The 27054-nt window shown below is 42.7% G+C and overlaps 1 protein-coding gene across 1 annotated transcript in view; it reads right to left on the bottom strand.

Annotated features, from left to right (window-relative positions):
* ACAD9 (acyl-CoA dehydrogenase family member 9) overlaps positions 1–14054 on the bottom strand; it is a 43355-nt gene extending 29301 nt beyond the window's left edge. The window contains exons 1-2 of the mRNA XM_041764377.1: positions 13840–14054; positions 8118–8211 (exon numbers count right to left, since the gene is read on the bottom strand). Coding sequence (XP_041620311.1) covers positions 8118–8211; positions 13840–13989 — 244 coding nt within the window. The 5' untranslated portion in view covers positions 13990–14054. The remainder of the gene's footprint in view (positions 1–8117; positions 8212–13839) is intronic.
* Positions 14055–27054: the final 13000 nt, after the last annotated feature.

Below are 27054 nucleotides of genomic sequence, written 5' to 3'. Positions count from 1 at the left end.
ACCAGCAGAGGTAAGATCACCAGCAGATGAAATGCTATAGAAAAGGTTAGTGTACATAAAGATGTAATAACAACTACACAAAATAGGAGACAAAATAACAGCCTTAGTGAGCCTTGGGACAACTCTGAGCAGACATACACACAAAATTGGGAGTCCCCGAAGGAGGGCAGAGGAGGACAGAGTGGGGAATGTGGTATATATTTAAAAAAATGGCCAAAAGCTAATCAAAGTTGATCAATACTATCAACATACAGACCAAAGAAGTTCAAAGAATCCCAAACAAAAGAAATAGGAAGAAAACGACCCAACACACATTATAATCAATTTCCCTAGACCCCCCTCAAAAGCAACCAGAAAAAAAAAAAATAAATAAAGAAACACTATGTAAAAATAAGATGGTAGCAGACATCTCGCTGGAAACAATGTTAAGTCAGAAGACATGGAACAACTCCTATAAGGGCTTAAAGAAAAGTACTCTCAACACGGAAATCTTTTCTGATGAAACAGACTTTTCAGAAATCTATAAGCTGGGGTGGCTCAGGTGGTTAAACATCTGCCTTCGGCTCAGGTCATGATCCCAGGGTTCTGGGATGGAGCCCAGAAGGCCTGCTTCTCCCTCTCCCTCTTCTTGCAGGCACATGCTCTTTCTGTCAAATGAATAAAACCTTTAAAAATAATAATAAAACTTAAAAAAATAAAGCCTTTAAGAATAAACAATTACACTCATAACAGCATCATGAAAAAATTCTGAAAATAGTAGTGATCATTGTACAGCAATGTGAAATACTTAATGCCACTGAATTGTATACTTAACAAGGATTGAAATGGTAAATTTTGTTATGTGTATCTTACTGCCAAAAAAAGAAAGAAAAGAAAAACAGCAAAGTATTGTGGGGTTTATAATAAATATAGAAATAAAACGTATGAGGGACGCCTAGGTGGCTCAGTGGTTGAGCGTCTGCCTTTGGCTCATGCCATGATCTCAGGTCTTGGGATCCAGTCCCACACTGGGCTCCCCTCAGGGAGCCTGCTTCTTCCTCTGCCTTGGTCTCTGCCTCTCTCTGTCTCTCTCATGAATGAATAAAACGACGAAGGAAAAACTGATAGAAATCAAAAGGAAAAACCACACCCTAGCTTTCTCATTAACTGATAGAAAAAGTGGCTAAAAAAATTTGTAAGGATATCTTAGATTTGAACATTAAAAGCCAATTTGTCCCAATTGACATTTATAAAGTCCTCAGCTAAACAACTGGAGAATACTGTTTTCCAGTGCATAGAGAACACCTACAAAGCAGACCATGATCTCAATAAACTAAGAGGCTCAAATTTATACAAAGTATGTTCTGACCACAACAGACTACTTTTCAGAAATCAACAATGGGAATATCACTACAAATCCTCCAGACTTTAAGAGGATAAAGAGGTAAGACTAAATTTTAGGCAGTAAGTCCAACAATAGCCTTATATCTCTTAAAGAAACCAAATTACAGGGATCCCTGGGTGGCTCAGCAGTTTAGCGCCTGCCTTTGGCCCAGGGTGTGATCCTGGAGACCTGGGACTCCCACGTGGGGCTCCCTGCATGGAGCCTGCTTCTCCCTCTGCCTGTGTCTCTGCCTCTCACTCTCTGTGTCTCTCATGAATAAATAAATAAAATCTTAAAGAAAAAAAGAAAAAAGAAACCGAATTAGAGGTGCCTGGGTGACTCAGTCTTTTAAGCATCTGATCTCAGCTCAGATCATGATCTTAGGGTCCTGGGATTGAATAATGTGAGCATTGGCTCTGTGCTCAGCGGGGAACCTGCTTGTCCCTCTCCCTCTCCTTCTGCTCCTCCCTTTGCTTGTGCTGTCTGCTAATAAAATCTTTAAAAAAAAAATTCAATTTGTTAAAATTTTCCCATTAAGAAAACTCAAGGCTCAGAAGGTTTCACTGGTGAATTCTACCAAATATTTAAGGAAGAAATAATACCAACTTTTACACAAAATCTTATAGAAACTGGAAGAGGAGGAAACACTTCCTGACTTAATCTATGAGGCGAGCATTATTCTAATTTAAAAACAAAAAGGGACAAAAATGTCACAGAAAATGAAACTATGGACCAATATGTCCAAGAACACAGATGTAAAAATTCTTAAAATTTTAGCAAACTGGACCCAACAATATAAAAAAACATAATATACCATGACCAAGTATGCATTATCCTGGAAAGGTAAGACTGGATCAGCAATCCGTGTAATTTACCACATCAACAGATTAAAGTAAAAAAAAAAACGATCTCAAGCATATAGAAAAAGCACTCTATGAAATTTGATATACTTTATGATGAAAACCCTCAGCAAACTAGAAATAAAAGGAAGCTCCCCTAACCTAATAGAGAGCAAGTAACATCACAGTTAATGGTAAAAGACTTTTTCTCCTAAAGTCAGGAAAAAGGCAAGGAAGTCTGCTCTTTCTACTCCTATTCAACACCGCACTGGAGGTTTTAACTACCATGATAAAACAAATGAATGGGAAACCAGACTGGAAAATAAGGAAAAAAACCGTCCTTCACCAATACCACCACTATGTAGAAAACCTTCTGGAACCTACCCCAAAACTCCTAGCACTAATACAGGAGTTTAATAAGGGGTTTCTTTTTGGTTTCTTTCTGTTTTCTCTTTATTGACATTTCCATTTTGTTCATACATTCTTGACTTTTTTCATGTCTTCCACTGGTTTTATGAACATCTTGAATACAGGGGTTTTAAAGTCTTTGTCTACTAGATTCTCTCATCAAATCTTTTTTTTTCCCCCACGCACAGGCCTTACTTTTCTACTTCTTTATATATATATATCTATTTTTTTTTTTTTTTAATTTATGATAGTCACAGAGAAAGAGAGAGAGAGAGAGAGAGAGGCAGAGACACAGGCAGAGGGAGAAGCAGGCTCCATGCACCGGGAGCCCCACGTGGGATTCGATCCCGGGTCTCCAGGATCGCGCCCTGGGCCAAAGGCAGGCACCAAACCGCTGCGCCACCCAGGGATCCCTATATATCTATTTTTTAACCAGACACTTCGACTCTAATAATACGTTAATTCTGGAAATCAAATCTTCCCTCTTTTCGAGTTTGCTGGTTTTGCATTTTTTAAAAAATTGAGATATCCTGGATATGTAGCATTGTGTAAGTTTAAGGTGTACAACATGTTGAATACATTTATGTACCACAATAGGACTGCCATTGTAGCTGTGGCTAACACTTTTGTCACATCACATTACTGGGTTGTTTGTTTTTGTTTTTGTTTTGTTTTTTTGTGGTGGGAATAAGGCCTAATGTCTTAGCACATTTGGTGTTTATAATATGGTTTTGTTGTCTATAATCACTATACTGTTCAAGATTTATTTATCTTCTAGTTGTATGTTTGGATCCTTAAACATCTCTCCTCTAGCTTCATCTGCTGGTAACTACCATTCTGTTTTTAGGAATTTGGTTTTTAGATTCCACATAAAAATGATATCATATAGTATTTGTTCTTCTCCTACTTATCTCACTTAGCATTATGCTCTCAAGATCTACCCACATTGTTGCAAATGGCAAGATTTCTTTCCTTCCCATAAATTCCATTGTGTGTACACACATACAATATACTCACATACACACTTCTTTTCTTTATTCATCAGTTGACAGACACTCAGGCTGTTTCCATAGCTTGGCTATTGTGATTAAAGCTGCAATAAAAAGGGGAATGCACATATCTCTCTGATATCCTATTTTCATTTTCTTTGGATACATACCCAGGAGTGGACTGCTGAATCCTAAGGTAATTCTATTTTCCTTTCTTATTTAAAGTAGGCTCCACACCCAGTGTAGAGCCCTAACTCACGACCCTGAGATCAAGACCTGAGCTGAGATCAAGAGTTGGATGCCTAGCTGACTGAGCCACACAGGTGCTCTTAATTCTGTTTACAAGGAACCACCACACTGTTTTTCACAGTGGTTCAACCATTTATATCACCACCAACAGTGTAAAAGGATTTTCCTCTCTCTTCTTGATGACAGCCATTCTAATAGGTGTGAGGTGGTATCTTACTGTGGTTTTAATTTGCCATTTCCCTGGTGATTAGGGACATTGAGCACATTTTCATGTAGCTATTGGCCTTCTGTGGGTCTTCTCTGGAAAATGTCTATTTAGTTCCTCTGCCCATTTTTTAAATTGGATTATCTGAGGGTTTTTGTTTTTGCTACTGAGTTGCAGTTCTTTATATATTTTAGATATTAACTCCTTATCTGATAAATGGTTTACAAATATTTTCTCCCATTCCTTAGTTTTCCTTTCTGTGCAGAAGTTTGAGTTTGCTGTAGTCCCACAGGTTGATTTTTGATTTTGTTAAAAAAAAAAAAATCAAAAGTATTCTAAATTACTGCTGGTTATGTCTGTGCCAACATTCAGCCCTAGGTATGTACCTAAGGTCTTCCTAGGTCTTTCCTGAGTCTGTGCCTTTCCCTGGGCATGTGTAGTGACTTTATAATTCCCCCTGTATATGTGGTTGCTTTTGAATATCCTAGCCTTCAATCCAGCTCCCAAAAGAGGGAAAAGAAAAATGATGGGGGAAGGGAGAGAGACAAAAAAAAAGGCACAGGCATCTTAAATCCCCTGAAGTCACTTTGGCCATAGGGGTAAGGGCTTGCAACAATAAGAGAAGGCAGAAAAATGGCCTCTGCCTCTTGGTCTGTACTTCAGTGATGAGAAGCAGCAATGAGAGCACAAATCCTTAATATTTGATGGGGAAGGTCTTTCCCCCCCCCCCCCTACTCTGGCTCCCAGAAGCCGTACGCAAGCTGCTGCAGGAACAAGTGCACATCTGGCAGCTTTGGGGCTGTAGGTGGAAGATGGGTAGCTGCTACTGTGCTCAGAGCTCACTGACCAAAATTAGCTAGGTACTATCCATGCTCCCCTGGAACTGCAGCCTTCCATAGACGCTGGAGTTCCCAAGACAGTTATGTCACACAGATGCCACTGTGGTTGTTATCCAGGTGGGAGACAGATTCCTAGTGCAGGTCTACTGCTACTATCCCAGAATCTTTCAGTCAACTGATATCTGGCCAAAGGTACCAAGTGAATTAATGGGGAAAGGATAAGCTTTTCAACAAATGTTGCTGAAGCAACTGGTCAGTTACATGCAAAAAAATCCTCAGATTTTACCTCACATCATATATAAAATTAACTGGAAAGGGGTCATAAATCTGAATGTTGAGAGTTAAAAATATAAACAAAAACCACTCTAACCTTGGATTTGGCAAATGTTTTACATAAAAAAAAGCTTAACTACAAAAGAAAAGATGACTCTTAACATTAAAACTTTTCCTAATAAAATGAAAAGTCAAGCCACAGACTAGGAGAAAATTTTTGCTAAACACATAGTAGAAGACTTGTATCTAGAATAAAGACTTCTTATAACTCGACAATAAGACAATCCCATTTTTTAATACATAAAATATTTTAAAGACATTTTACCAAAGAGGATATATGGATGGCAAATAAACACTTGATATGATGCGTAACATTATTACTTATTTAGGGAAGTGAAAATTATAACCACAATGATACACCATAACACACAGAATGGCTAAAATTAAAGACTGACCATACCAAGTGTTAGTGAAAATGTGAAACAACTAGAACTTTAACACACTAGTGGGAATGTAAAGTCGTAACCACTTTAGAAAACAGTTTGGTGGTTATTTAAAAAGTTAAACATGCAGATGCCTGGGTGGCTCAGCGATTGAGTGTCTGCCTTCAGCTCAGGGCGTGATCCTAGAGTCCCAGAAACAAGTTCCACATCAGGCTCCCTCTGGGGAGCCTGCTTCTCCCTCTGCCAATGTCTCTGCCCCTCTCTCCGTGTCTCTCATGAATAAATAAAATCTTAAAAAAAAAAAAAGTTAAACATGAACCTATCTTATAATCCAGATATTCCATTCCTTCCTATTTCCCCCAAAGAAATATGAGTATATGTCTACGCCCAGACTTATAGACAAAAGCTCCCATCTTTTGCAATAGCTAAATCTGGACACATACTGAATGTCAATTAATAGATGAACGAATAAACAAATTGTGGCATGTCCACACCAAGAAATACTACTCAGTGTTAAAAAGGAATGAAGTAGGGACACCTGGGTGGCTCAGTTGGTTAGGCATCTGACTCTAGATTTTGGTTTAGATAATGATCGCAGGGTTGTTAAGACTGAGCCCTGTGCTGGGCTCTGTGCTGGGCATGGAGCCTGCTTAAGATTCTCCCTCTGCCCCTCCACCCCCTTAAAAAAAAAAAAAAAAAAAAGGAATGAACTATTAGTACATGCAACATGGATGAAACTCAAAATTATATCAGAAGCAACCAGCCGAACACATATGTAAGGCAAAACCCTATTAAATAGAATTCCAGGAAATGCAAACTAATTTACAGAGGATCAGTGGTTGTCTGGAAACAGGAGGGGATGAGGAGGAGATAATTAGGGCATGAGGAAATGTTTAGGGGTAATGAATATGTTCACTTAATTATGCTAAGGGTACCCTTGGGGGTACATATATATCAAAATGTATCAAATCCTATACTTTAAATATGTGCAACTTATTAAAAATCAATTATACCTCCATAAAGCTTATGAAAACCCTGACAAATGAGATAGTAAAAGTTTAAGTAAAAGAACAAGGAACTAAGAAAAGTTACAAGAAGGTAACTATGAGAACAAAAACAAATATTTCTAATAAAAGGTATTTATACACAACAAAGCAACTTTTAAAACAGCAACAGAACAAGAGTTAGCAATGCAGAATTTTCTCCAAGTGTGCTGGGGCGGAGGCAGGGACCACAGGGCCAAAGCTATTTTAATAGAATTAAAAAGGAAAGAATATTTTACTATTAATTCTGTCATGAGTGTACAGTGGGGTTTTCCAGGGACTACAAGAAATATATCGTAGATTGAATTCAGAAACAGTTATGAGAATCTAGCTGGATTCTACTTGGTTCTAGCAAGATTCTGATATCTGTTGTTGCAAGTAACAATAAGCTGAATATTAAAAAGATCTACAAAACTGTAAAACCATACTCCTCACTGTATTTTTTCATTTGTAAATAAACAGAATTACTTAAAATAGTTTCTGTTAATATGTAATGAGCTTTTCATTATTTTTAAGTAATAAATGAACACAGGATTTTTAAAATTTCTCAGTTTTAATCTCCTAGCAGGGCACATATTCATAGATAAAGAAGAACTTTTTGGGATTCTCAGTGCTAGAGAAATACAACTGTCAATCAATCATCACAGAAGTCCCCAGAAAGCTCCTGCCAAAGGCAATGCTGTCAAAGGGCTGGACAATGGGTCTACGGGAGAGATCTTGCAGGCTACACTGGTACCCTCAACCTGTGGTGTGCCGTCTGCTAGACTATTCCTGGTTCACAACAAGTTAATAGAGAGTAAACCTTTGAAAACATTTGTAGCAGTTTTACATTGCCAAACAACCAAGCACATGATCAATGGATTTATATTTTGTAGGTCTCTGGTTGTTTTTTATTTTTTTATTTTTCTAGTCGTTCATTTTATTATATTTTATAAAAGTGTTGTTTTGCAAGTCTAGAAATATTTAAAAAGCAATCATTCACCACACATACGAGAAACACTAGACATCTAATAAAATCACAATTGGGATGATTCTTTAATTTAAATTCAGTTTAATTAACATATAGTGTATTATTAGTTTCAGAGGTAGAATTTAGTGATTCATCAGTTGCACGTGATACCCAGTGTTCATTATATCACCCATCACCCAGGTACTGTATCCCCCTACCTCTTCCCCTCCACAGCAACTGTCAGTTTGTTCCCTCTAGTTAAGAATCTTTTATGGTTTGCCTCTCTCTCTAATTTTGTCTGATTTTATCCTTCCTTCCCTTTCCCAATATTCATGTTTTGTTTCTTAAATTCCAAAGCAATTGGGATAATTCTTGGAGCAAAATATTATAAATAGATACTTCTATCTAATTAATGACAATCAAGAGAGCTTCCCCCATGTGTATTGCTTTTAATGCAAGTATCAAAGTAACCATTCTTAATATGGAAATTAGTAATGATAAGAAAGATCATACATACCCTCTTCAGTGAAGAATTTTTCTAGAGGTCCCACAAACTGATTGATTTCATTAAGTTCATCTTGGCTAACTTCTGGAAACGGGAAAACTTCTTTCTAAAATGATAAACATTTACTAAAAATTTAATTTTTAGCAACCTCCCACAGTGGTAATAGCAACCAAGAGGGGAGAAAACAGAGTTGCTAGATTCCGTATCTGGTAGGCAGGGCATTACTCACTGAACGAAACACAATACAAATCCTACAATAGGAACTGTGCAGTAGATTCCACCACCTAGACAGCTCTTCTGCCCAACTCAAGCCGGTTTATTCTTCTGGTCAGCATTCCCTATCAGTAACAAGTTACACTGAGTGTCCCCTGAAACAAAGAGCCCTAACATTTCAAAGCCCTTGGTTTTGTTCCCTGATTTGCAGCCTCCTAGCTTGGTGGCCTCAGCCAAACCCCTTCCCCTCTCTGTGCTTCTACTGTCTCACCTGTAACACACAGGTAAATAGTTACTCAAGAGTGTTGTGAGGATTATGAAAGGCAACAGGATGGGAAATCTCTCTACTGAAATGTAAAATTCTACACCGGTTATTCCGGGGGTTCAAAGATGCTGCACTAACAAGAATATATGGTGGTGGGATGCCTGGGTGACTCAGTTGGTTAAGCATCTGCCTTTCGCTCGTGATCTTAGAATCGAAGTCCCCCATTAAGCTCCCTGCCCAGCGGGGAGTCTGTTTCTCCATCTCCTCCCCGCTTGTGCTACCGCTCTCTCTCAAATAAATAAAATCTTAAAAAAAAAAATACAACGTGGTAACAAAGCCTCATATCTCAGGTTCTCACCCAACTGTGCACTCCAGCCTCTGTCCCTCCTGTTCCCAAGACATCCATTACTTGCAGAAGAGGATCACTGCAGGAGACCTAGCTGTGGAGTCAGATCAACCTGAGTTCAACTCTGGCTCTACCACTTATGTGTGTGACTTTTGGCCTCAGGGTCAGCTTCTCTTCTGTCACAGCTGACCCCTCAGAAGGTGAGGCTCAAAAGACAGAAGGTATGTCCTGGAATATGAGTAATTACTTGTAAAAGATACTGGCTCTGCTCTATTTCCACCTCACAGTGAGGAAAACAGCTGAGCTTCAAGTCCGTCTCAAACTATCAAAAGGCTAGTGTTCCTGGCTGGCCTATGATTCCTCCCTGGATCATCACTATATAGTCCCTAAATCCTCCTGCTGTGTCCTTAGCCTCTCTGGCTTTCTGGATTCCTACTACTCATTCAGCTGCCAGCACAGCACGAGTACTTGGATGAGTACTTAGATTTGGTCTCGCAATCGCTGAGAAGTGATGTCCCATGGCACAGACTGCCAGCCCCCAGCAGTCCTGCCTCTCCTCACAGCACCTCCCACCAAGTGTTCAAGAAAGGTCTCTAAAGCAGCGGAGTCCTCAATCTTCCTCCTCTAGCCCCTTATGTATTTAATCAACCACTGAAGGCTGTCCATTCTGCTAACATGCTCCCAAGTCTGTTTTCTCCTCAGGACCCATAACTACAGGTTTGTGGTGGGTCCCTACCCAAAAGTGACAGCAGACTTAAAGGCATTCCTGTCCCCCAAAGCCATCCCTGACCCTGCCCTCAAAGGGTCTAGATGGAAAATATGCTGAGACTTTCATCATTCTGCAGCCTCTTAGAACAAAGCCAGCTGCTTAGCCAAACATACAGAGGTTCAATCCAGGCCCTTCATGGCCTCATTGTTCCTGTGGGCCTTGTGCAACAGGTGGTGTCAGAGGAAGATTATTCTGTTCTGATACCAGTAAGCATACTAGGTGAGAAAAGTGAACAGCCTGGCAGCTAGTTGGCCCTCACCTACGACCAAAGAAAGGGATTTTGAAGTGCATATAAGAGCAAATCTCTGATAGCAACAATGTTCAAGAACCCAATGGGGTGCTTCATGGGTGTGGGCTTGATTTCTATCAGCAGGTTTTAAATTTTTTGAAGCAGTGGAACCTGTTTTTCAAATAAACCTATTACAGAAACCGAATATGTAAAATAGATAAAAGCTGAGCTACTTAGGTTGAGGCTGCAGACAGGGAGGTCACCCAAATGCCTCCCATTCAACTCCTTACTGGTCCCTGCAGTAGCCCCTGAATTTCTATGAATAGCAAGGGTCCAACCCAGGGCAATGTGACAGCTACATCCCTACAGGATCTTGAAGGTTTCTCTTTATTCAGAGATTCTATGCACTTCAGAGGCTATGTTCCTGCTCAAACCCCAGTAATGCTTTGAGAAATGATGTTGGCTTGAATCAGGGCAGTAGCACTGGAGGGGCTTAAAAGTAGTCAGATTCTAAATATATCCCGAAGGTAGAGAAAACAGGATTTGCTGTTGGCTTAGATGTGGATTATGAGAACAAGAGGCATCAAAGGGGACTCCCAAGTGTCTGGCCTGAACAAGTTGAACAACAGAGCCACCTGCATCTGCTATAAAAATGACTGGTGGGAGAAGCAAGATTGAGTGGCAACATCAGAAACTCAGTTTCAGATATGCTAAATCTGAGGTGTCTATTAAACATCTGAGTGGAGCTTCTGGGTAGAAAGGTACACATGAAAAGCCTGGGGTTCAAGGGAGAAATCGGAGCTGGAGAAATATATGAGTCATCAGAATGTTGATGATATTTAAAACCACAATGCCATATAATATTAAAGGAAGAGTTGTGGATAAAAAGAGAAGTCTATAGATTGAGCCTCAGAAAACCTCAACTTTTAAAAAGACCCAGAAATACAGAGAACAAACTAATGGGTGCCAGAAGAAAAAGCAGAAGGATAGGAAAAATGGGTGAAGACGAGTGGGAGATACAGGCTTCCAGGGATGAGAAGTACAGCATAGGGAATACAATCAATGGTACTGTAATAGTGTTGTATGGTGACAGAGAGCGGCTATGCTTGTAATGAGAGCAACTATAGACTTGTGAAATCACTATATTGTATACCTGCAACTAATGTAACATTGTTTCAACTATACTTCAATTAAAATAAAGATATACCTGAAACTAATACAATACTTTAACTATACTGGAATTAAGAAAAAAAAAAAAAAAAGGCAGGGGCACCTGGCTGCCTCGGCATCTGACTCTTGAACTTGGGGTCACGAGCTCGAGCCCCATGTTGGGTATAGAGATTACTCAAAAAAAAAGGGGGGGGAGGGACCCATGACCCAGTAATTGCATTACTGGCTATTTGCCCCCAAAATACAAAAACATGAATTCAAAGGGATACATGCACCCCTGTGTTTACTGCAGCATTATTTATTATAGCCAAATTATGGAAGCAGCCTCAGTATCCACTGATAGATGAATGGATAAAGAAGATGTGGTAATATATACAATGGAATATTATTCAGCCATAAGAAAATGAATCTCGTCATCTACAACATGGATGGAGCTGGAGCATATGATGCTAAATGAAATAAGCCAGAGAACAAATACCATATGATTTCACTCATAATGTGGAATTTAAGAAACAAAAAAAAATTAGCAAAGGGGAAAAAAAAAAAAAAGACGAACTAAGAAAAAGACTTAACTAGGGACACCTGGGTGGCTCAGTGGTTTAGTGCCTGCCTGCGGCCCAGGGGTGATCCTGGAACTCCAGGATTGAGTCCCACATTGGCCTCCCTGCATGGAGCCTGCTTTGCCCTCTGCTTGTGTCTCTGCCTCTCTCTGTGTGTGCCTCTCATGAATAAATAAATAAAATCTTTAAAAAAAAAAAAGAAAGAAAGAAAGAAAGAAAAAGACTTAACTAAAGAGAACAAACAAGATGGTTGCCAGAGGGTAGGTGGGTGGAAGGATGGGTGAAATAGGTGCCAGGGGGATTAAGAATATGCCATGATGAGCACTGAATGATTAGAATTGTTGAAACACTATATTGTACACCTGAAACTAACATAACACAATATGTTAACAACATTGGAATTAAAAACAATTAAAAGAAAATTCTCAATTCTGACTGGGCTAGTTAGAAAGACTGGCCAAAATTTAGAGATTAAGGAGTCAACAAAGAACCAGCATAGGAGACTGAGAAGGATGAACCAATGAAGTAAAGGGAACCAATGAAGTAAACAGAAAAGCCAGGAGAGAAGGGTTTTTTAGAAGCCAGGAGAATAAGGGGTACCTGGGTGGGGCTCAGTGGTTGAGCATCTGCCTTGGGCTCAGGTTGTGATCCCAGAGTCCTGGCATCGAGTCTTGCATCGAGTTCCTGCAGGGAGCCTGCTTCTCCCTCTGTCTCTGCCTCTCTCATGAATAAATTTAAAAAAATAAAAAATAATAAAAAATAAAAAAAATCCAGGAGTGATGAGCCGCGTGTCAAGGAAGAGAAAAGACCTCTAGGTTTGACCACATGGAGGTCACTAACTGACCTTGCATGAGAGCAGTTTTAGCAGATTGTTAAGGACAAAAGCCTGATGGCCTTAGTTCAAGATGCAGTAGAGAGGGAAGAATCACTGATGTAGATGAGAAAGGAGGGAATTACTGGATCAATGGCCTTGAGCAGGTGAGATGGCATGGGGTCTAGTGAATGAGGTGGGTCTTTGCTAAGAGTAGAGAGTTCATCCATAGTAACAGACTGTAGATCCTATGGGGACACAGGCTTGGAGAAAGAAAAGCATGAAAGATTTGGGTTTTTTTCACCAATGTGCTGGAAGGCGTGACAGACGTCCCAAGATGGAATGCCCCAAGAGCCTCAGGTTCTGGGGAAAAATGGTTTCTCAGACGTTAAAAACTAGCTTTGCACTTCCCAGCAGGGCAAACCACTCTTGAGTTTCAGCTTCTGCACCTGTAATGCCTGATTGGAGGAACAGTCTAAAGAAAAATCAGGGAATAACTCCTGAAGTAATACAGTGCTAGCCAAAACTTCTGCCTACCTCAAAGCATTTTACAGATTTTTTTTTTCTTTGCTTTGCACAGCACCTTTAGGAGAGAGCAAGTACCAGTTTTGCCATTGTGTAGATCAGCACACTCAGGCACAGGAAGGTGAAGGTCACAAGACGAGTAAGTGGTGAAGCGGGCAATCATTACCTACTCTGTCGCCTCTTGCATCTGCACAGTACCTGGCCGTTTAAATAGCATGTCCGCGAGCTACAAATCTCACTATACAACACATGTGTGAGGCAGTACATATAACTAGCTCTATTTTAAGGCTGAAAGTCACAGAGCCAAGGTCAACGTCACTAAGAGGATGGTGAGTGCTTGATAATGCAGCTGTTCACTATGGAGTAACAGCTACGTGACAACTGGGTGGCAGGGATGGGACGGGGCGGGGAAGGCACCTTGGAGCCAGCCTGCCAAGGGGCCTAATGGGCAGCGGGTGAGGCGCCGGAACTCAGGCTCTGAAAGCTAAGGGGCCCACTGGAAACTGACGGACGAGCGCCAGGTCCGGCAGCAGAGGGCAAGGCCCGCGCACTTGGGGCCGGAGCGCTGAGTTGACGGGCGCTTAGGCCCACCCTGCCTAGGGTTTCCCCAACTGACCCAACAAGAAGTCGCTGTCAGAGCCGTAAACTGATGCCGAGCCCCGCGGCCTTCTTCCCTTTCCCTGGAGGGGTTCCAGTGGGGCTCAGGGGCTTGGGGGTTTCAGCACCCCCGCCTGGCGGGCGTATCTGTCAGCCAGGTGTGCGGACTCTCACCTGGACCCCTCCTTCCTGCTAAAGGGCGGAAAGCGGGAGGCCAGCGAGCGAGGCTCGGCCAGGGCTCGGCGTTACCTTCTCGATTTTGCCGAGGAAGAGCTGCTTGGCGAAAGCTCGGCTGGGCGGACTGGTGCGCAGCAGGCGCCGGCTCGTGGCGAAGGCCACGAGAGCCCGGGAGGGACGCGCCGCCAGCGCCCGCCGCAGGAAGAGGACCCCGACGCCCATGCTGCCCGACGTGCCGCACGCCGAGCCCGCCGCGACGAGTCTTTCTTAGCGCCTCAGTCACGTGCGCCTGGCTGGCGCTGCCGGATGACGCCACCGGCCTGAGCCACGCCCCTGGGCCGCCGCTCCCCGCCCGCCGCCGTTGCGCATGCGTGGCCTCCCACGTGCTGGCGGTGGGGGCGGGGCGAGGCCGAGGGGGCGAGGCCGAGGGCCGAGGGGCGAGGCCGAGGGGGCGAGGCCGAGGGGGCGAGGCCGAGGGGGCGAGGCCGAGGGGGCGAGGCGAGGCCGAGGGGGCGAGGCCGAGGGGGCGGGGCGGGCGCCATGCTGGCGTCTTCCTGCTGAGCTGTTGGTGGCCGCCGGAAGGCGTTGGTTTCCAAATGTTGGTGGGCGGCGGCCCGGTCCCTACCGGGGGAAGCTTGTAGGTGCGTGGGAGCCCTCTTGGCAGTTGGCGCGACGGGGACTTGGCAACGCTGAAGGAAACGCGGGGTGGGGTCGGCGGTGGTTCACGATATTCTTTCTGGAGGGGAACCCAGTACCAGTAACCTTGCGGTTTTTATTTTGATTATTATTATTATCTTTAAAGACTTGTTCATGAGAGACAGGCAGAGACACGGGCAGAGGGAGAAGCAGGCTCCCCGCGGGGATCCCGGGGCCCCGATGCGGGACTCGGTCCTGGGACCCCGGGGTCACGACCTGAGCCAAAGGCAGATGCCCAACCACTGAGCCGCCCAGGGGCCCCGAGGTTGCATGTTTTAAGGGAGTGATGGATTCCTGATGATTCCTTTTGATCCATAGCTTTCGCGTATGTTACATTTACTTCGGTTGGAAGAGGAAAATAAAAGGCTTGTTCTGCCAGAAAGAGGTATGGATGTGAGAGTCACAGCCGTCCTTGGGCCTTGGTGAGGGAGCGGAAGGCAGCTGAGGACAGAGCACCAGCCGACTCCTGCGCACCCCACAGATTGCCCCGGATCCTCCCCGCAGGTGGGGGAGCTGTCGCCTTCCTCAGCCCCCCAGGCTGCCCCAAGGCTAAGGGGATGTATGGAGGCTACAGCCTTGGAAGACACGAGCCTCCCTCGGTTTACAAATGTCTCCGTGATTTACAGGAAGAAAAGCATTCTTACCAATAACCTAAATCCCAGGAGAAAATGTGGATAAAGTTAACCCGCAGCCGTTGGCAGATGCTTGAGGCAGAGTATCTTGTCCCTCCTGTCTTAAAGCCTTGCTAGAGGGAAGAGCTGCCTAGGTCGGACAGTAGCAAGGCCTCAGGGCTCCTGGGTGGATTCCTGTGAACCCCTGGGAAACCGGGGAAGTCTCAGTAATCTTACCGTGCTTTGCCTGCCCGCCCAATAAAAGGTGGAGTTGATGGCGCAACATCATGAGGAAAGAGCTCAAAAACTTGTTTGGTTGCATAATATTTGCAAGCATCTTCTGCAATCCGAGTTATTCTGTAGCTTTGAAAGGTTTGACAGCTTGCTTTTCATCAGTGTTCAGTACCTGCTTATTTTAGCACTTGGCTTCACAAGAAGGCCTTTGGAAACAACTGCCTTTGAGTTAACCCCACAGGAAAACAAAAAGTGAGATTACAAAAACTGGGTTTCAAGGTTGAGGTGGTGTAAGTTTTTGCCAGAACATGTCCTATCATTCAATCTGATAGTCTCTCAGGTCCTGTTAGTGGACAGAGGTCTCCCTATTATTTAAGCAAGTGAGAAATTTAGTGGCACACGGTTTCCAAAACAAAAATTGGGAAAAGTTTAAGGCATAAGTACTCTATGTGCAGTGGAAGAAGAGCTTTGAAGTTCTATTACTTTGCCATTGTGTAAGTTTGGTTTTCTCTTCTGTAAAAATGAAGATAATGCCGCTTATCTCATAGGACTTGTAGGGATTAAAATAGTATGAAAGCATCTAGCACAACAAATGATCAATGGTTGCACTATGTAATTATCATCGTACACTTGATCAGCCTCTAAGAAATAGGATGCTATTTTTAAACAGTTTGTTTGAGACATAGAATTTCCTACGTGCAGTGTTTGAAATACTCTGAGTATCTCTGAATGTCCTTCCTGTAGGGTCACATCAACACAACTGATTTCCATATGTAATTTAACCAGCAAATAAGTTGACACTCTTCCATGGCTCTAATGTTAGTGTTAGTATATCAAGATGCTTGGCTTTAGGTCTCAGGCACATTGAGTAGGAAACTATTCCTAGATTCCTCAGTGTTAAAGCTTGGGACACCTGGGTGGCTCAGCAGTTTAGGACCTGCCTTCGGTCTGGGGCATCATCCCGGGGTCCCCATGTGGAGCCTGCTTCTCCCTCTGCCTGTGTCTCTCCCTCTCTCTCTGTGTCTCTCATGAATAAACAAATAAAATCTTTAAAAAAATAAGGCTGCAAAGCTAATGGAGAGATTTACTTACACAAATCAGGGAGAAGGGGTGGAGTTGTCTCCTGTTCCAAGACTACAAGATCAATGATCAGTTCTATGAAAAATGAGTTAGTCTAGCCAAGGTTCCTGCCTCATAGCCATCAATATCCTAAGGAAAGGGCTCACAAATAAGTTGTGCAAATTTTATCACCAGTTTATTTCCTGCTGAGAAGTTGCTAACACCTTACTGTTCAGAGATTTAACTTCTCTACGTAGATACATGTCCCTCAGGGAATACTTTTCTATGCTAAATTTTGTCTTTTTACTACTTCTTTTTTGATGTATATTCATTCCCGTTTGGAGTACCTTAGTTATTAGAGAAACATGGAAGTCACTGGCTTGTTGAAAGCCACAAAGATAATGGGATATTATGGGCTAAATTTTGTACCCCCAAAATTCATTTGTGGAAGTCCTATTCATAATACCTCCAAATATGACCTTATTCCATCCTGTTGCTGACATAATTAGCTAAGTTAGGAGGAGTCATATTACAGCAGTATGAGCTCCTAATCTGATATGAACTGGTACCTTTTTAGGAAGCGCCCTTATAGGAAGGGAGATTTAGACATAAATATGCACAGGGAGAATGCCATGTGAGAGGATGGAAACATCATGTGAAACTTCTATAAGGCACAAAACACCAGAGATTGCCAGAAAACTAAGAAGTTAGGAAACAAGCCTGGAGCAGCTATCTTTTCAGCCTTCAGAAGGAATCAATTTTGCCAACATCTTGATCTTGGATTTCTAGTCACCAGAACAAGGAGTTAAGTCACTCATTCTGTGGCTCTTTTCTTTCTCTTTTTAAAAATACAGATTGAAAAGGGCACCTGCGTGGCTCAGTGGGTTAAACATCTACCTTGGGCTCAGGTCATGATCCCAGGGTCCTGGAATAAAGCCCCACATCAGGCTCCCTGCTCAGTGGGGAGTCTGCTTCTTCTCCCTCTGTCTGCTGCTTCCCCTGCTTGTACACTCTCTTGCATTTTTTATCAAATAAATAAAATCAACCTTTTTTAAAAATAAAATATAGATTGAGACGTTTCTTTGAAAATTTGACTTACATAATTATAGACACTGGCGAGTCTGAAATCTGTAGGCATGCCAGCATGCTGGGAACTCAAGTAGGAGCTGACACTTGAGCCCCTCTGGTTTTTATCAGAGCAGCCCTAGCAGAGTAATACGAGAAGTGTGATTCTTGGCATAGTGTTTTTGGAAATAAGACCTAATACTGACTGCAGAACTGAGGCTATGTCTTAGGACCTATACACCCAGGGGTGTCTGGGTGGCTCAGGTGGTTGAGCATCTGACTCTTGGTTTCAGCTTGGGTCATGATGTCAGGTGGTGGGATTGAGCCCCATGTCGGGGTCCATGCTCTGCCAGGAGTCTGCTTGAATTTCTCTCCCTCTGCCCTTCCCCTCACTCTCTCTCAAATAAATAAATCTTAAAAAAACAAAACAATTTTCCCCATTCTCAGTGGTGTGAGGTGGTATCTCATTGTGGTTTTGATTTGTATTTCCCTGATGGCAAGTGATGCAGAGCATTTTCTCATGTGCGTGTTGGCCATGTCTATGTCTTCTGCCCATTTCATGATTGGATTGTTTCTTTGGTGTTGAGTTTAGGAAGTTCTTTATAGATCTTGGACACTAGCCCTTTATCTGACACGTCATTTGCAAATCTCTTCTCCCATTCTGTAGGTTGTCTTTTAGTTTTGTTGACTGTATCCTTTGCTGTGCAAAAGCTTCTTATCTTGATGAAGTCCCAATAGTTCATTTTTGCTTTTGTTTCTTTTGCCTTCGTGGATGTATCTTGCAAGAAGTTACTGTGGCCGAGTTCAAAAAGGGTGTTGCCTGTGTTCTCCTCTAGGATTTTGATGGAATCTTGTCTCACATTTAGATCTTTCATCCGCATTTTGAGTTTATCTTTGTGTATGGTGCAAGGGAGTGGTCTAGTTTCATTCTTCTGCATGTGGATGTCCAATTTTCCCAGCACCATTTATTGAAGAGACTGTCTTTCTTCCAGTGGATAGTCTTTCCTCCTTTATTGAATATTAGTTGACCATAAAGTTGAGGGTCCACTTCTGGGTTCTCTATTCTGTTCCATTGATCCATGTGTCTGTTTTTGTGCCAGTACCACACTGTCTTGATGACCACAGCTTTGGTCATCAGTACAGCCTGAAATCTGGCATTGTGATGCCCCCAGCTATGGTTTTCTTTTTTAAAATTTCCCTGGCTATTCGGGGTCTTTTCTGATTCCACACAAATCTTAAAATAATTTGTTCTCACTCTCTGAAGAAAGTCCCTTGTATTTTGATAGGGATTGCATTGAACGTGTAAATTGCCCTGGGTAACATTGACATTTTCACAATATTAATTCTGCCAATCCATGAGCATGGAATATTTTTCCATCTCTTTGTGTCTTCCTCAATTTCTTTCAGAAGTGTTCTGTAGTTTTCTGTTCTGTAGATCCTTTACCTCTTTGGTTAGGTTTATTAACAAGGCAGGAAACCACAAATATTGGAGAGGATGTGGAGAAAAGGGAACCCTCTTACACTGTTGGTGGGAATGTGAAATGGTGCAGCCACTCTGGAAAACTGTGTGGAGGTTCCTCAAAGAGTTAAAAATAGACCTGCCCTAGACCCAGCAATTGCAGTGCTGGGGATTTACCCCACAGATACAGATGCAGTGAAACACTGGGACGCCTGCACCCCGATGTTTCTAGCAGCAATGTCCACAATAGCCAAACTGTGGAAGGAGCCTTGGTGTCCATCGAAAGATGAATGGATAAAGAAGATGTGGTTTATGTATACAATGGAATATTCCTCAGCCATTAGAAACGACAAATACCCACCATTTGCTTCAACGTGGATGGAACTGGAGGGTATTATGCTGAGTGAAATAAGTCAATCGGAGAAGGACAAACATTATATGGTCTCATTCATTTGGGAGAGTATAAATAATAGTAAAAGGGAATAGAAGGGAAGGGAGAAGAAATGGGTAGGAAATATCAGAAAGGGAGACAGAACACGAAGACTCCTAACTCTGGGAAATGAACTAGGGGTGGTGGAAGGGGAGGGGGTGAATGGGTGATGGGCACTAAGAGGGGCACTTGATGGGATGAGCACTGGGTGTTACTCTGTATGGTGTCAAATTGAACACCAATAAAAAATTATTATTTAAAAAAAAAGGTCACCCAAGGAAAAAAAAAAAAACAAAACAAGAACCCATACACCAGGTGCTCAGCCCTCCTCTCTTTTCCCCATTATTGGCTGACCTGAAATATGGCCAAACTAGTCTAATGGATAAGGTCAGGAGTCCCATCAGGTCTTTTACTCTTCACCTCCACCAAGTCATTGAGGGTAATAGTACCTTTAAGGCAAGATTGTGCTAAGGGGCAAGCACAGCACCCAGTATACAGTTGCTCATTGTATGTGTGTTCTGTTCCTTCTTGGGTATAATCATCAGTGTGAATATTTTGGACTCATCTAACGAGTCTTTCTGCCTAACAGTGTATTTTCAGACAAGACACATTGTCCTATTCTTCCCACTCCCTCACTGCCACCATGCCATGGGCAAGACATGACTCATCCCACAGTCTCAGTTTCCTCAACCCTAAAATGATGAAATCAATACACAGTATGTATTTTTAAATAGGACTCAATGGACTAATATTGATTTCTCTCATTTCACCCACCAGAGATTTCAGAGTCTAATGATTCAGTTAAAAAGGAAGAAAAAAAGCATAAAAATAGACACTTTTAAGTTCAGATTTGGTCCTCATGATGACGGTCTTTCAAAATCTCAAGAGACCTGAAAATATTAAAACCATTAACAACAATAAAAACAAAATACTTGGGGATCCCTCAGTGGCTCAGTGGTTTAGCGTCTGCCTTTGACCCAGGGCGTGATTCTGGAGTCCTGGGATCGAGTCCCGTGTCGGGCTCCCTGCGTGGAGCCTGCTTTTCCCTCTGCCTGTGTCTCTACCCCCCCCCCCTCTGTCTGTCTCTCATGAATAAATAAAATCTTTTAAAAAATACTTTTTCTCTTATGTTTCAAAAGCCAAAATAGCCAAAGATCCAAGTTCTAGAGCACATAGCCCCCATCATTCCAGTATGAAAAGTGTGTGAAATAATACAAATGCTGTGTTGAAACTCTTAGAATTCCCAAAGCAGTTGGTATAAGTAAGAGCCAGGTAATCGCGTTAACTTACTGGGGTCTTCTGTACCTGCAGGAAAGCCAGGAGAGCGAAATCTTATTTCAAGATGGCAAGGTGGCAGCGCCAGTATGGGAAAGCCTTAACTTATGGGAGACTGCGCATCAAGAAGATGCAATGCCAGTCCTTGCTAATGGGGCCCATTTTGGACTCTAGCAGTCCCTAGCGCCCTCCATCCTCAGTTTCACTTCCTGTGGCTTCAGTACCTGTGGTCAACTGTAATCCAGAAGAGGATGGTCCTCCTTCTGATGTACTTTCAGAAGGTTGATAGTCAACACTAGGGCATAGTGCCTACACCATTCCCCTAAAATATCTCATGTGGGCATTTCATCATTTCACATCATCACATGGGTGAGTACAGTACAATGAGATATTTTGAGAGACAACATTCATGTAATTTTTATTGCATTATATGGTTATAATTGTTCCAGTTATTGTTAATCTCTCTGTGTACCTAATTTATAAATTAAGCTTTATCATGGACATGTAGGTGTAGGAAAAATCTCTGTATATAGGATTTGGTACAGTCTGCGGTTTCAGGCATCCACTAAGGGTCTTGGGACACATCCATGCCATGGATAAGGGAGGACTGCTGTATACCTCTTCAACTCAAACAAATAAATACTGGGAGACATATTTGGGAAAGTGTAGCTCATTACCCTGGCGCTTGCAGGAGTGGGATCCTGACACACAGCAGGTCATCGTCAGGAAGTGTTGCAGCCAGCCTCTTCTCAGAAGACTCTTAGGGCTATAGCAATGGCATTTAGCACTCAGCGCTAACATTTCTTTGAAACTAATAACAATATTTTTTGTAATCCTCTGAGCCAGTGCCTAGTGGGACTGCAAACCAGATAATCAAGCACGATGTGGGGAATTCATTTTAATGGTTCATCCACTGAGCACAGAAGGTAGAAATAGCTCAGTGTCCCAAGTCAGTGCCTGCATTTCAAAAAGCTTTCAGTGCTCATGCAGCAGTTAGTTGATGAAGAATACAGTTTGCTCGACATTAGAGCTCAATAAAATACCTAGGAGATGACAATGTGATTTCCTATGCAGAGACTGATAATCAGCTCTGTTCTCCATGTTCATTCATTTATCATTTCTACCCTGCCTGCCTCCACGAAGGATCTGGAGTGTATATTCACACGCGATCAAAGGAATGAAGTGCATGAAAAACTCCTCTGGGTTGTTCCTGGAGGTTCTAAATGCAGATTATGGGACCGTGGAGATTTGGCATTAAGTCAAAAATTATTGATAATTACTGGGTCTGTTCCCTTTTTTTTTTTTTTTTTTTTTTTTTAATTTTTTTTTTTTTTTTTATTTATTTTATGATAGTCACAGAGAGAGAGAGAGAGAGAGAGGCAGAGACACAGGCGGAGGGAGAAGCAGGCTCCATGCACCGGGAGCCCGATGTGGGACTCGATCCCGGGTCTCCAGGATCGCGCCCTGGGCCAAAGGCAGGCGCCAAACCGCTGCGCCACCCAGGGATCCCCGGGTCTGTTCCCTTTTAAAGACGATTACTCCTTTTAATCACTTAATAGAACTTGGCATTTACTTGGATTCATTTTTCTTTCAGCTGTAATTTATAGGAGAGATAACACAGTGAAACTCATCTGAGGAACTAATTTTATACTTTCCTCTGCAATACATTGTAATTAATAGGGTTTTTTTCTCCTTTTTCCCCTGAAGATCCAATATTCTATTGCTGGCCAGGCTGTAGTCTGGAAACTCTTAGGTGCCCAGCACTGCCCTACAAATGGTATACAACAATGAGGTTTCTATATGTCCAGCCAAAGGTGTCAGACATCTCAGTTGGGATTCCAGGTCACAGTGAAAGTGTCATTTGGGGTGCCATATAGTAAGAAATATTTCCCTAGAATGAAGGCTTATTTCTTCTTAGTTCTTGCCACATGTGAATGAGTAAGTACCTTCCTGAATTGAACACAAAATCCAGTTAAGTATATGGATTCAGCCAGTGAGATAAAGGATTCAGGCACCAACATTTTTTACCATGGATACCAAAGTGTTTTCTTAAAACTTTTATTATGTAAACTCTACCCCCAATGAGGGTATCAAACCCATGACCAACAGTTGCATGCTCCACTGACTGAGCCAGACAGGCACCCCTACCAAACTGGTTTTTAAGGGAATAAAAACTAATTGTAAATATACATATTATAGGTTGTTGTAAAATACATTATTTCCTTATGTGTGTTAAGGATAATGAATTTAGTTTGAATTTAAATACGTGAAATGGGTTTTAACTCGAAAAGTGAGAAGGAGGACTACGGGGTAAAGGATGGATTTTTTAAAAATTTTATTTATTTGTTAATGAGGGACACAGAGAGAGGAAGAGACATAGGCAGAAGGAGAAGCAGGCTCCTTGCAGGGAGCCTGATGTGAGACTCAAGACTCGATCCCAAAGACCCAGGGATCACGACCTGAGATGAAGGCAGATGCTCAACTACTCAGCCACCCAGGTGCCCCTGGAATAAGGGTTTTTACAAGAACAGCACAAAAGATAAATCCTTAAAGTTGAAGAGAACAGGAGAGAAGACAACATAGTAAAAATCTGGAAGCTGGAAAGCAGATGGACAAGTTGTAAGTGACTTAGTACACAGCCCAACCTTGAGCTGCCAGTGGAAAAAGCTGGGAAGCAATCTCTATAACACAGATTTCTCAAAAGGTCAAGAACTGGAAAGGCTAGTCTCTCCTGAAATGTAGGTAAGGAATGTCTAAAATACAGAGGATTAGGTAAAAGGGGTTTGAGAAGAGTTAAATGGGTCTTTTTCCAAGTCTGCTGGGCAGTCATGTGACAGTTAATTTCTCAGTAAAGTGAGGCAAAGAGGCATTTTCAGACATGCAGAGGCTCAAATAATTTATCTCCCATGATGCATTCTTTTCCAGGAAGCCACTGGAGGATATGCTCCATCAAAGCAAAGGAACAGACTGAGAAAAAGGCCATGACACCCAGGAAACAAGGGACCCAGTACAGAAAGGGGTCCTAGAGGGCAAGCACTTGATATTTAAGATTCAAACATTTGTAACTAAGGAAAGTGTTGGGCTCTGTATCTGTATCCATCTATGAGAGTAACTAGGAGCTAAGTTCTATTGATAAGATCCACAAAGATGGTGAAATATGACTGAGAATGAATCATGACATAATAAATCGTGACGAAGATGTACACAACGTGGATGCTTGTATTGAAGCCTCGCAGCTCTCAATATTTTGGCAAGAACTTTCTGATTTTCATAGATGTTATATCAAAATAAAATATAAATCTGCCTGAACAAGAAGAATTCTCAATCACACATGCATGCTTTAAAAAAAAAGAAAAAAAGATTTTATTTATCTATTCATGAGACAGGCAGACACAGGCAGAGGGAGAAGCAGGCTCCATGCAGGAAGCCTGATGTGGGACTTAATCCCAGGACCCTACGCTCAACCGCTGAGCCCCCCCCCCCCCCCCCCCCCCCAGGCATCCTTCACACATGCGTTCTATGCAAGAATATCTCTGGAAGGAATCCCAAGAAGCTGGTAACAATAGTGTCTTGGAGGAGAGATTTGGCAGGCTGGGGAGGCAGGGAGCCCGATGTGGGACTCAATCCCATGACCACAGGTTCCCGACCCAAGCCAAAGGCAGATGCTCAACTGCTGAGCCACCCAGGCATCCCTAAAAAGCATTTCTTGCTGCTGGTTCTGCCCATAGGGAAATCTGTGAATCTGAAGGTTCTGGAGGAAAGGAAGAGCACATGACTAGGACCCAAACAGAAGAAGGGTTCCATTCCTGCTCCTCTGCTTCCTAATGCTGTAACCTTGCACAAGAGACCAGCTCTCTGAGCCACTTTCTTCCTCTAAGATAAGAGCGACTGGAGAATATAAAGCTATGAGGCAGATAAAAGCAGCCAGCAGAGTGCCAGGGAGGGGGAGAGGGAAGGAAGAGACCCTTTTAAAGCCTCAGGAAGATCCGAAGGAGTAATTTTGACAGGTGCCATGCTGTTTCTCTTTGCCATTCTTTCCTTTAGCTTGGAAAATTTGGAAAATAGGATTCTTCCCCATGCCTAAGGAATTTCCCTGGCAATTTAATAAGCTTTTCTACTAAGGCAGAAATAACAATAGCTCCACCCAATTTACGGTTCATCTTTAATTGATCAATATGTTCGCCCCTGAAGGGAGAACAGGGTGAATGGGAGTGTGGTGGGAGCCTCTGAGGATGGCCCCCAATAATCCCCAACTTCACAGTAGTGTGTAACCCCCTCCTGAAGGTACCACTCTTGGTCTGTGTGACCAACAGTGCTGGGATGCTACCTCTGAGATTAGGCTGGAGGCACTTCAGCTTCTAACTTGGGGGTCTCTCTCTCTCCCTGTATTATATCACACACTCTGGGGGAAGCTGTGTCATGACACTTGGCCCTATAGAAAGATCTCGCCTGGTGAGTGAGGGAGAGAAGCCTCCTCTGGCCAACAGCCACTCGAGTGAGCTCAGGGGCAGGTCCCCCAGTACCCATAGTTCTGAGTACTTTGAACTATGTAAATATCCCAGTCCTTATGAGATGTTTAATTAATGCATTTTAACTTGATAATATGGATTCCTATTTTATTCAATGTTTAGTATAATCACTTCTATAATTACTTATCTTTAAAACTCAAATTATCCCATATTTTTGCAGTAGGAGCCCTTTCAGGCTGGCTTCTATGCCATTTTGAGCATGTCCTTACTTTCTGGTACAACAAAGTGCTCCAGACTCATCTAGTATTTTCTCTGTCCTTGCCCTGGAATCAGCCATTACTCCCTGGAGCCCTGGTTCCTGTTCATGGAGAATAGTGTTCAGAAGCCAAGATCTGGGCACTAGGTACACTCCTGACTATGAAGTCTTCAATGCTCTCAATTCCTCTCAGTGAACACAGAGAATACGTGTGTTTCTGAAATATTTATTTATTTATTTATTTATTTATTTATTTATTTATTTATCTTTCTATATTGAAAACCTTGAATTTACACCAAGTGGTAGCCAGCATCCAAGATGATCCTCCATGACCCTGCCTCCTGGGATCCATGCCCTTGTCTGAAAGGCACAGAGACTGTAAGAAATAAAAAGAGGCCTTTGGACATCCAAAATTCTACTGGCAGGAAACAGGCTGAGAAAATCATACAGCTGCAAACACATACTACCTGTCATGAAGAAGGAAGGATGACCCAGCGGGAAGAGCCAAAAGCAATGGAGAGTCACTCTCCATTGTCACTCTAGGGCAGAAATAGGACCAAGTCCCAGCCAATGAGCTTCCAACATTTTCTTTCAAAGTGAACCACTGACTGCTGTGTGCCTCTCATTTTCCCCCTTTATGAATAGGTCTACAGTGGCTGTCCTATGTGTATCTCACAATTGTGCATTGGCATGTGTGCTGTAGGGGGGTGGGGGAGCTGGTAACTTACCTCTTCAGTTCAGGAGACAAAGAAATTGTGTTTGAAGAGTCTTATCTGAACCTGAATGACAAGATCATGAAGATAGGATGACATTTGGGGAAGAGGGGTGAGCATATTTTGCATGTGGGATGGATAGGAATCATTGGAGATTAAAGGGTAGATGTAGATAATGACAGGCAGCCCCCAGGATGGTCCCCATTCTTACCCTAGCGTAATTCCCACCTAAGTGCATGTGGGCTGCACTTAGTGACTGGCTTCTAATGAACAGAAGTCAGCAGTGACCCTGTGTCACTGAGACTAGATCATAGAAGACAATGTGGCACTACTTTGGTTCTTATATCACCCATTGTAGGGGGAAGCCAGCTGCCACACTGGGAGCAGTGCTGTGGAGAGGGCCACATGGTGAAGAGCAGAATCCCCCAGCCAACAGCCATGTAAGAGAGCTTGAAGGCCCCAGTCAAGCCTTGGGAAGACTGTGACCCTGGCTGACACCATGACTGCAACCTAGTGAGAACCCTAGGTCAGAACCACCAGCTAAGAAGTCCCCGCATGTCTGACCCACAGGAACTATGGTATAATAAATATGGATTGTTGGAAGCTGCTAAATTTGGGAGTAACTTTTATGCAACAATTAATAGCTAATACAGGGGTGCCTGGCTGGCTGAGTCAGAAGAGCATGTGACTCTTGATCTCAGGGTCATGAGTTTGAGTCCTATGGTGGGTGTAAAGATGATATTAATAAATAAAACTAAAAAAAAAAACCCTGAATACACTGCAATATACCCAATTTCAGTCCATCACTATGGGGTTCATTCTTAATTTCTCTCTTTCTATGTTTGTAACCCCCTTCTCTGACAATGAGAAGCCTGGCTCCCATTTTCCTTAAGACAGCAACTTATTTGTCAACTCCCCTCCACATAACCAATCTCCATTGCTGTTGCCACTTTATTCTTCCCTGTTTTCATCCTCTTCACCTGTTAACACCCTGATAAGGTTGCCGCATGCCTCCTGTTC

Source organism: Vulpes lagopus, chromosome 7, assembly GCF_018345385.1.
Source record: "Vulpes lagopus strain Blue_001 chromosome 7, ASM1834538v1, whole genome shotgun sequence".
Lineage (NCBI taxonomy): Eukaryota > Metazoa > Chordata > Mammalia > Carnivora > Canidae > Vulpes > Vulpes lagopus.
Note: the sequence above shows the minus strand (reverse complement) of the source record. Positions and strands in the feature narration are given on the sequence as shown.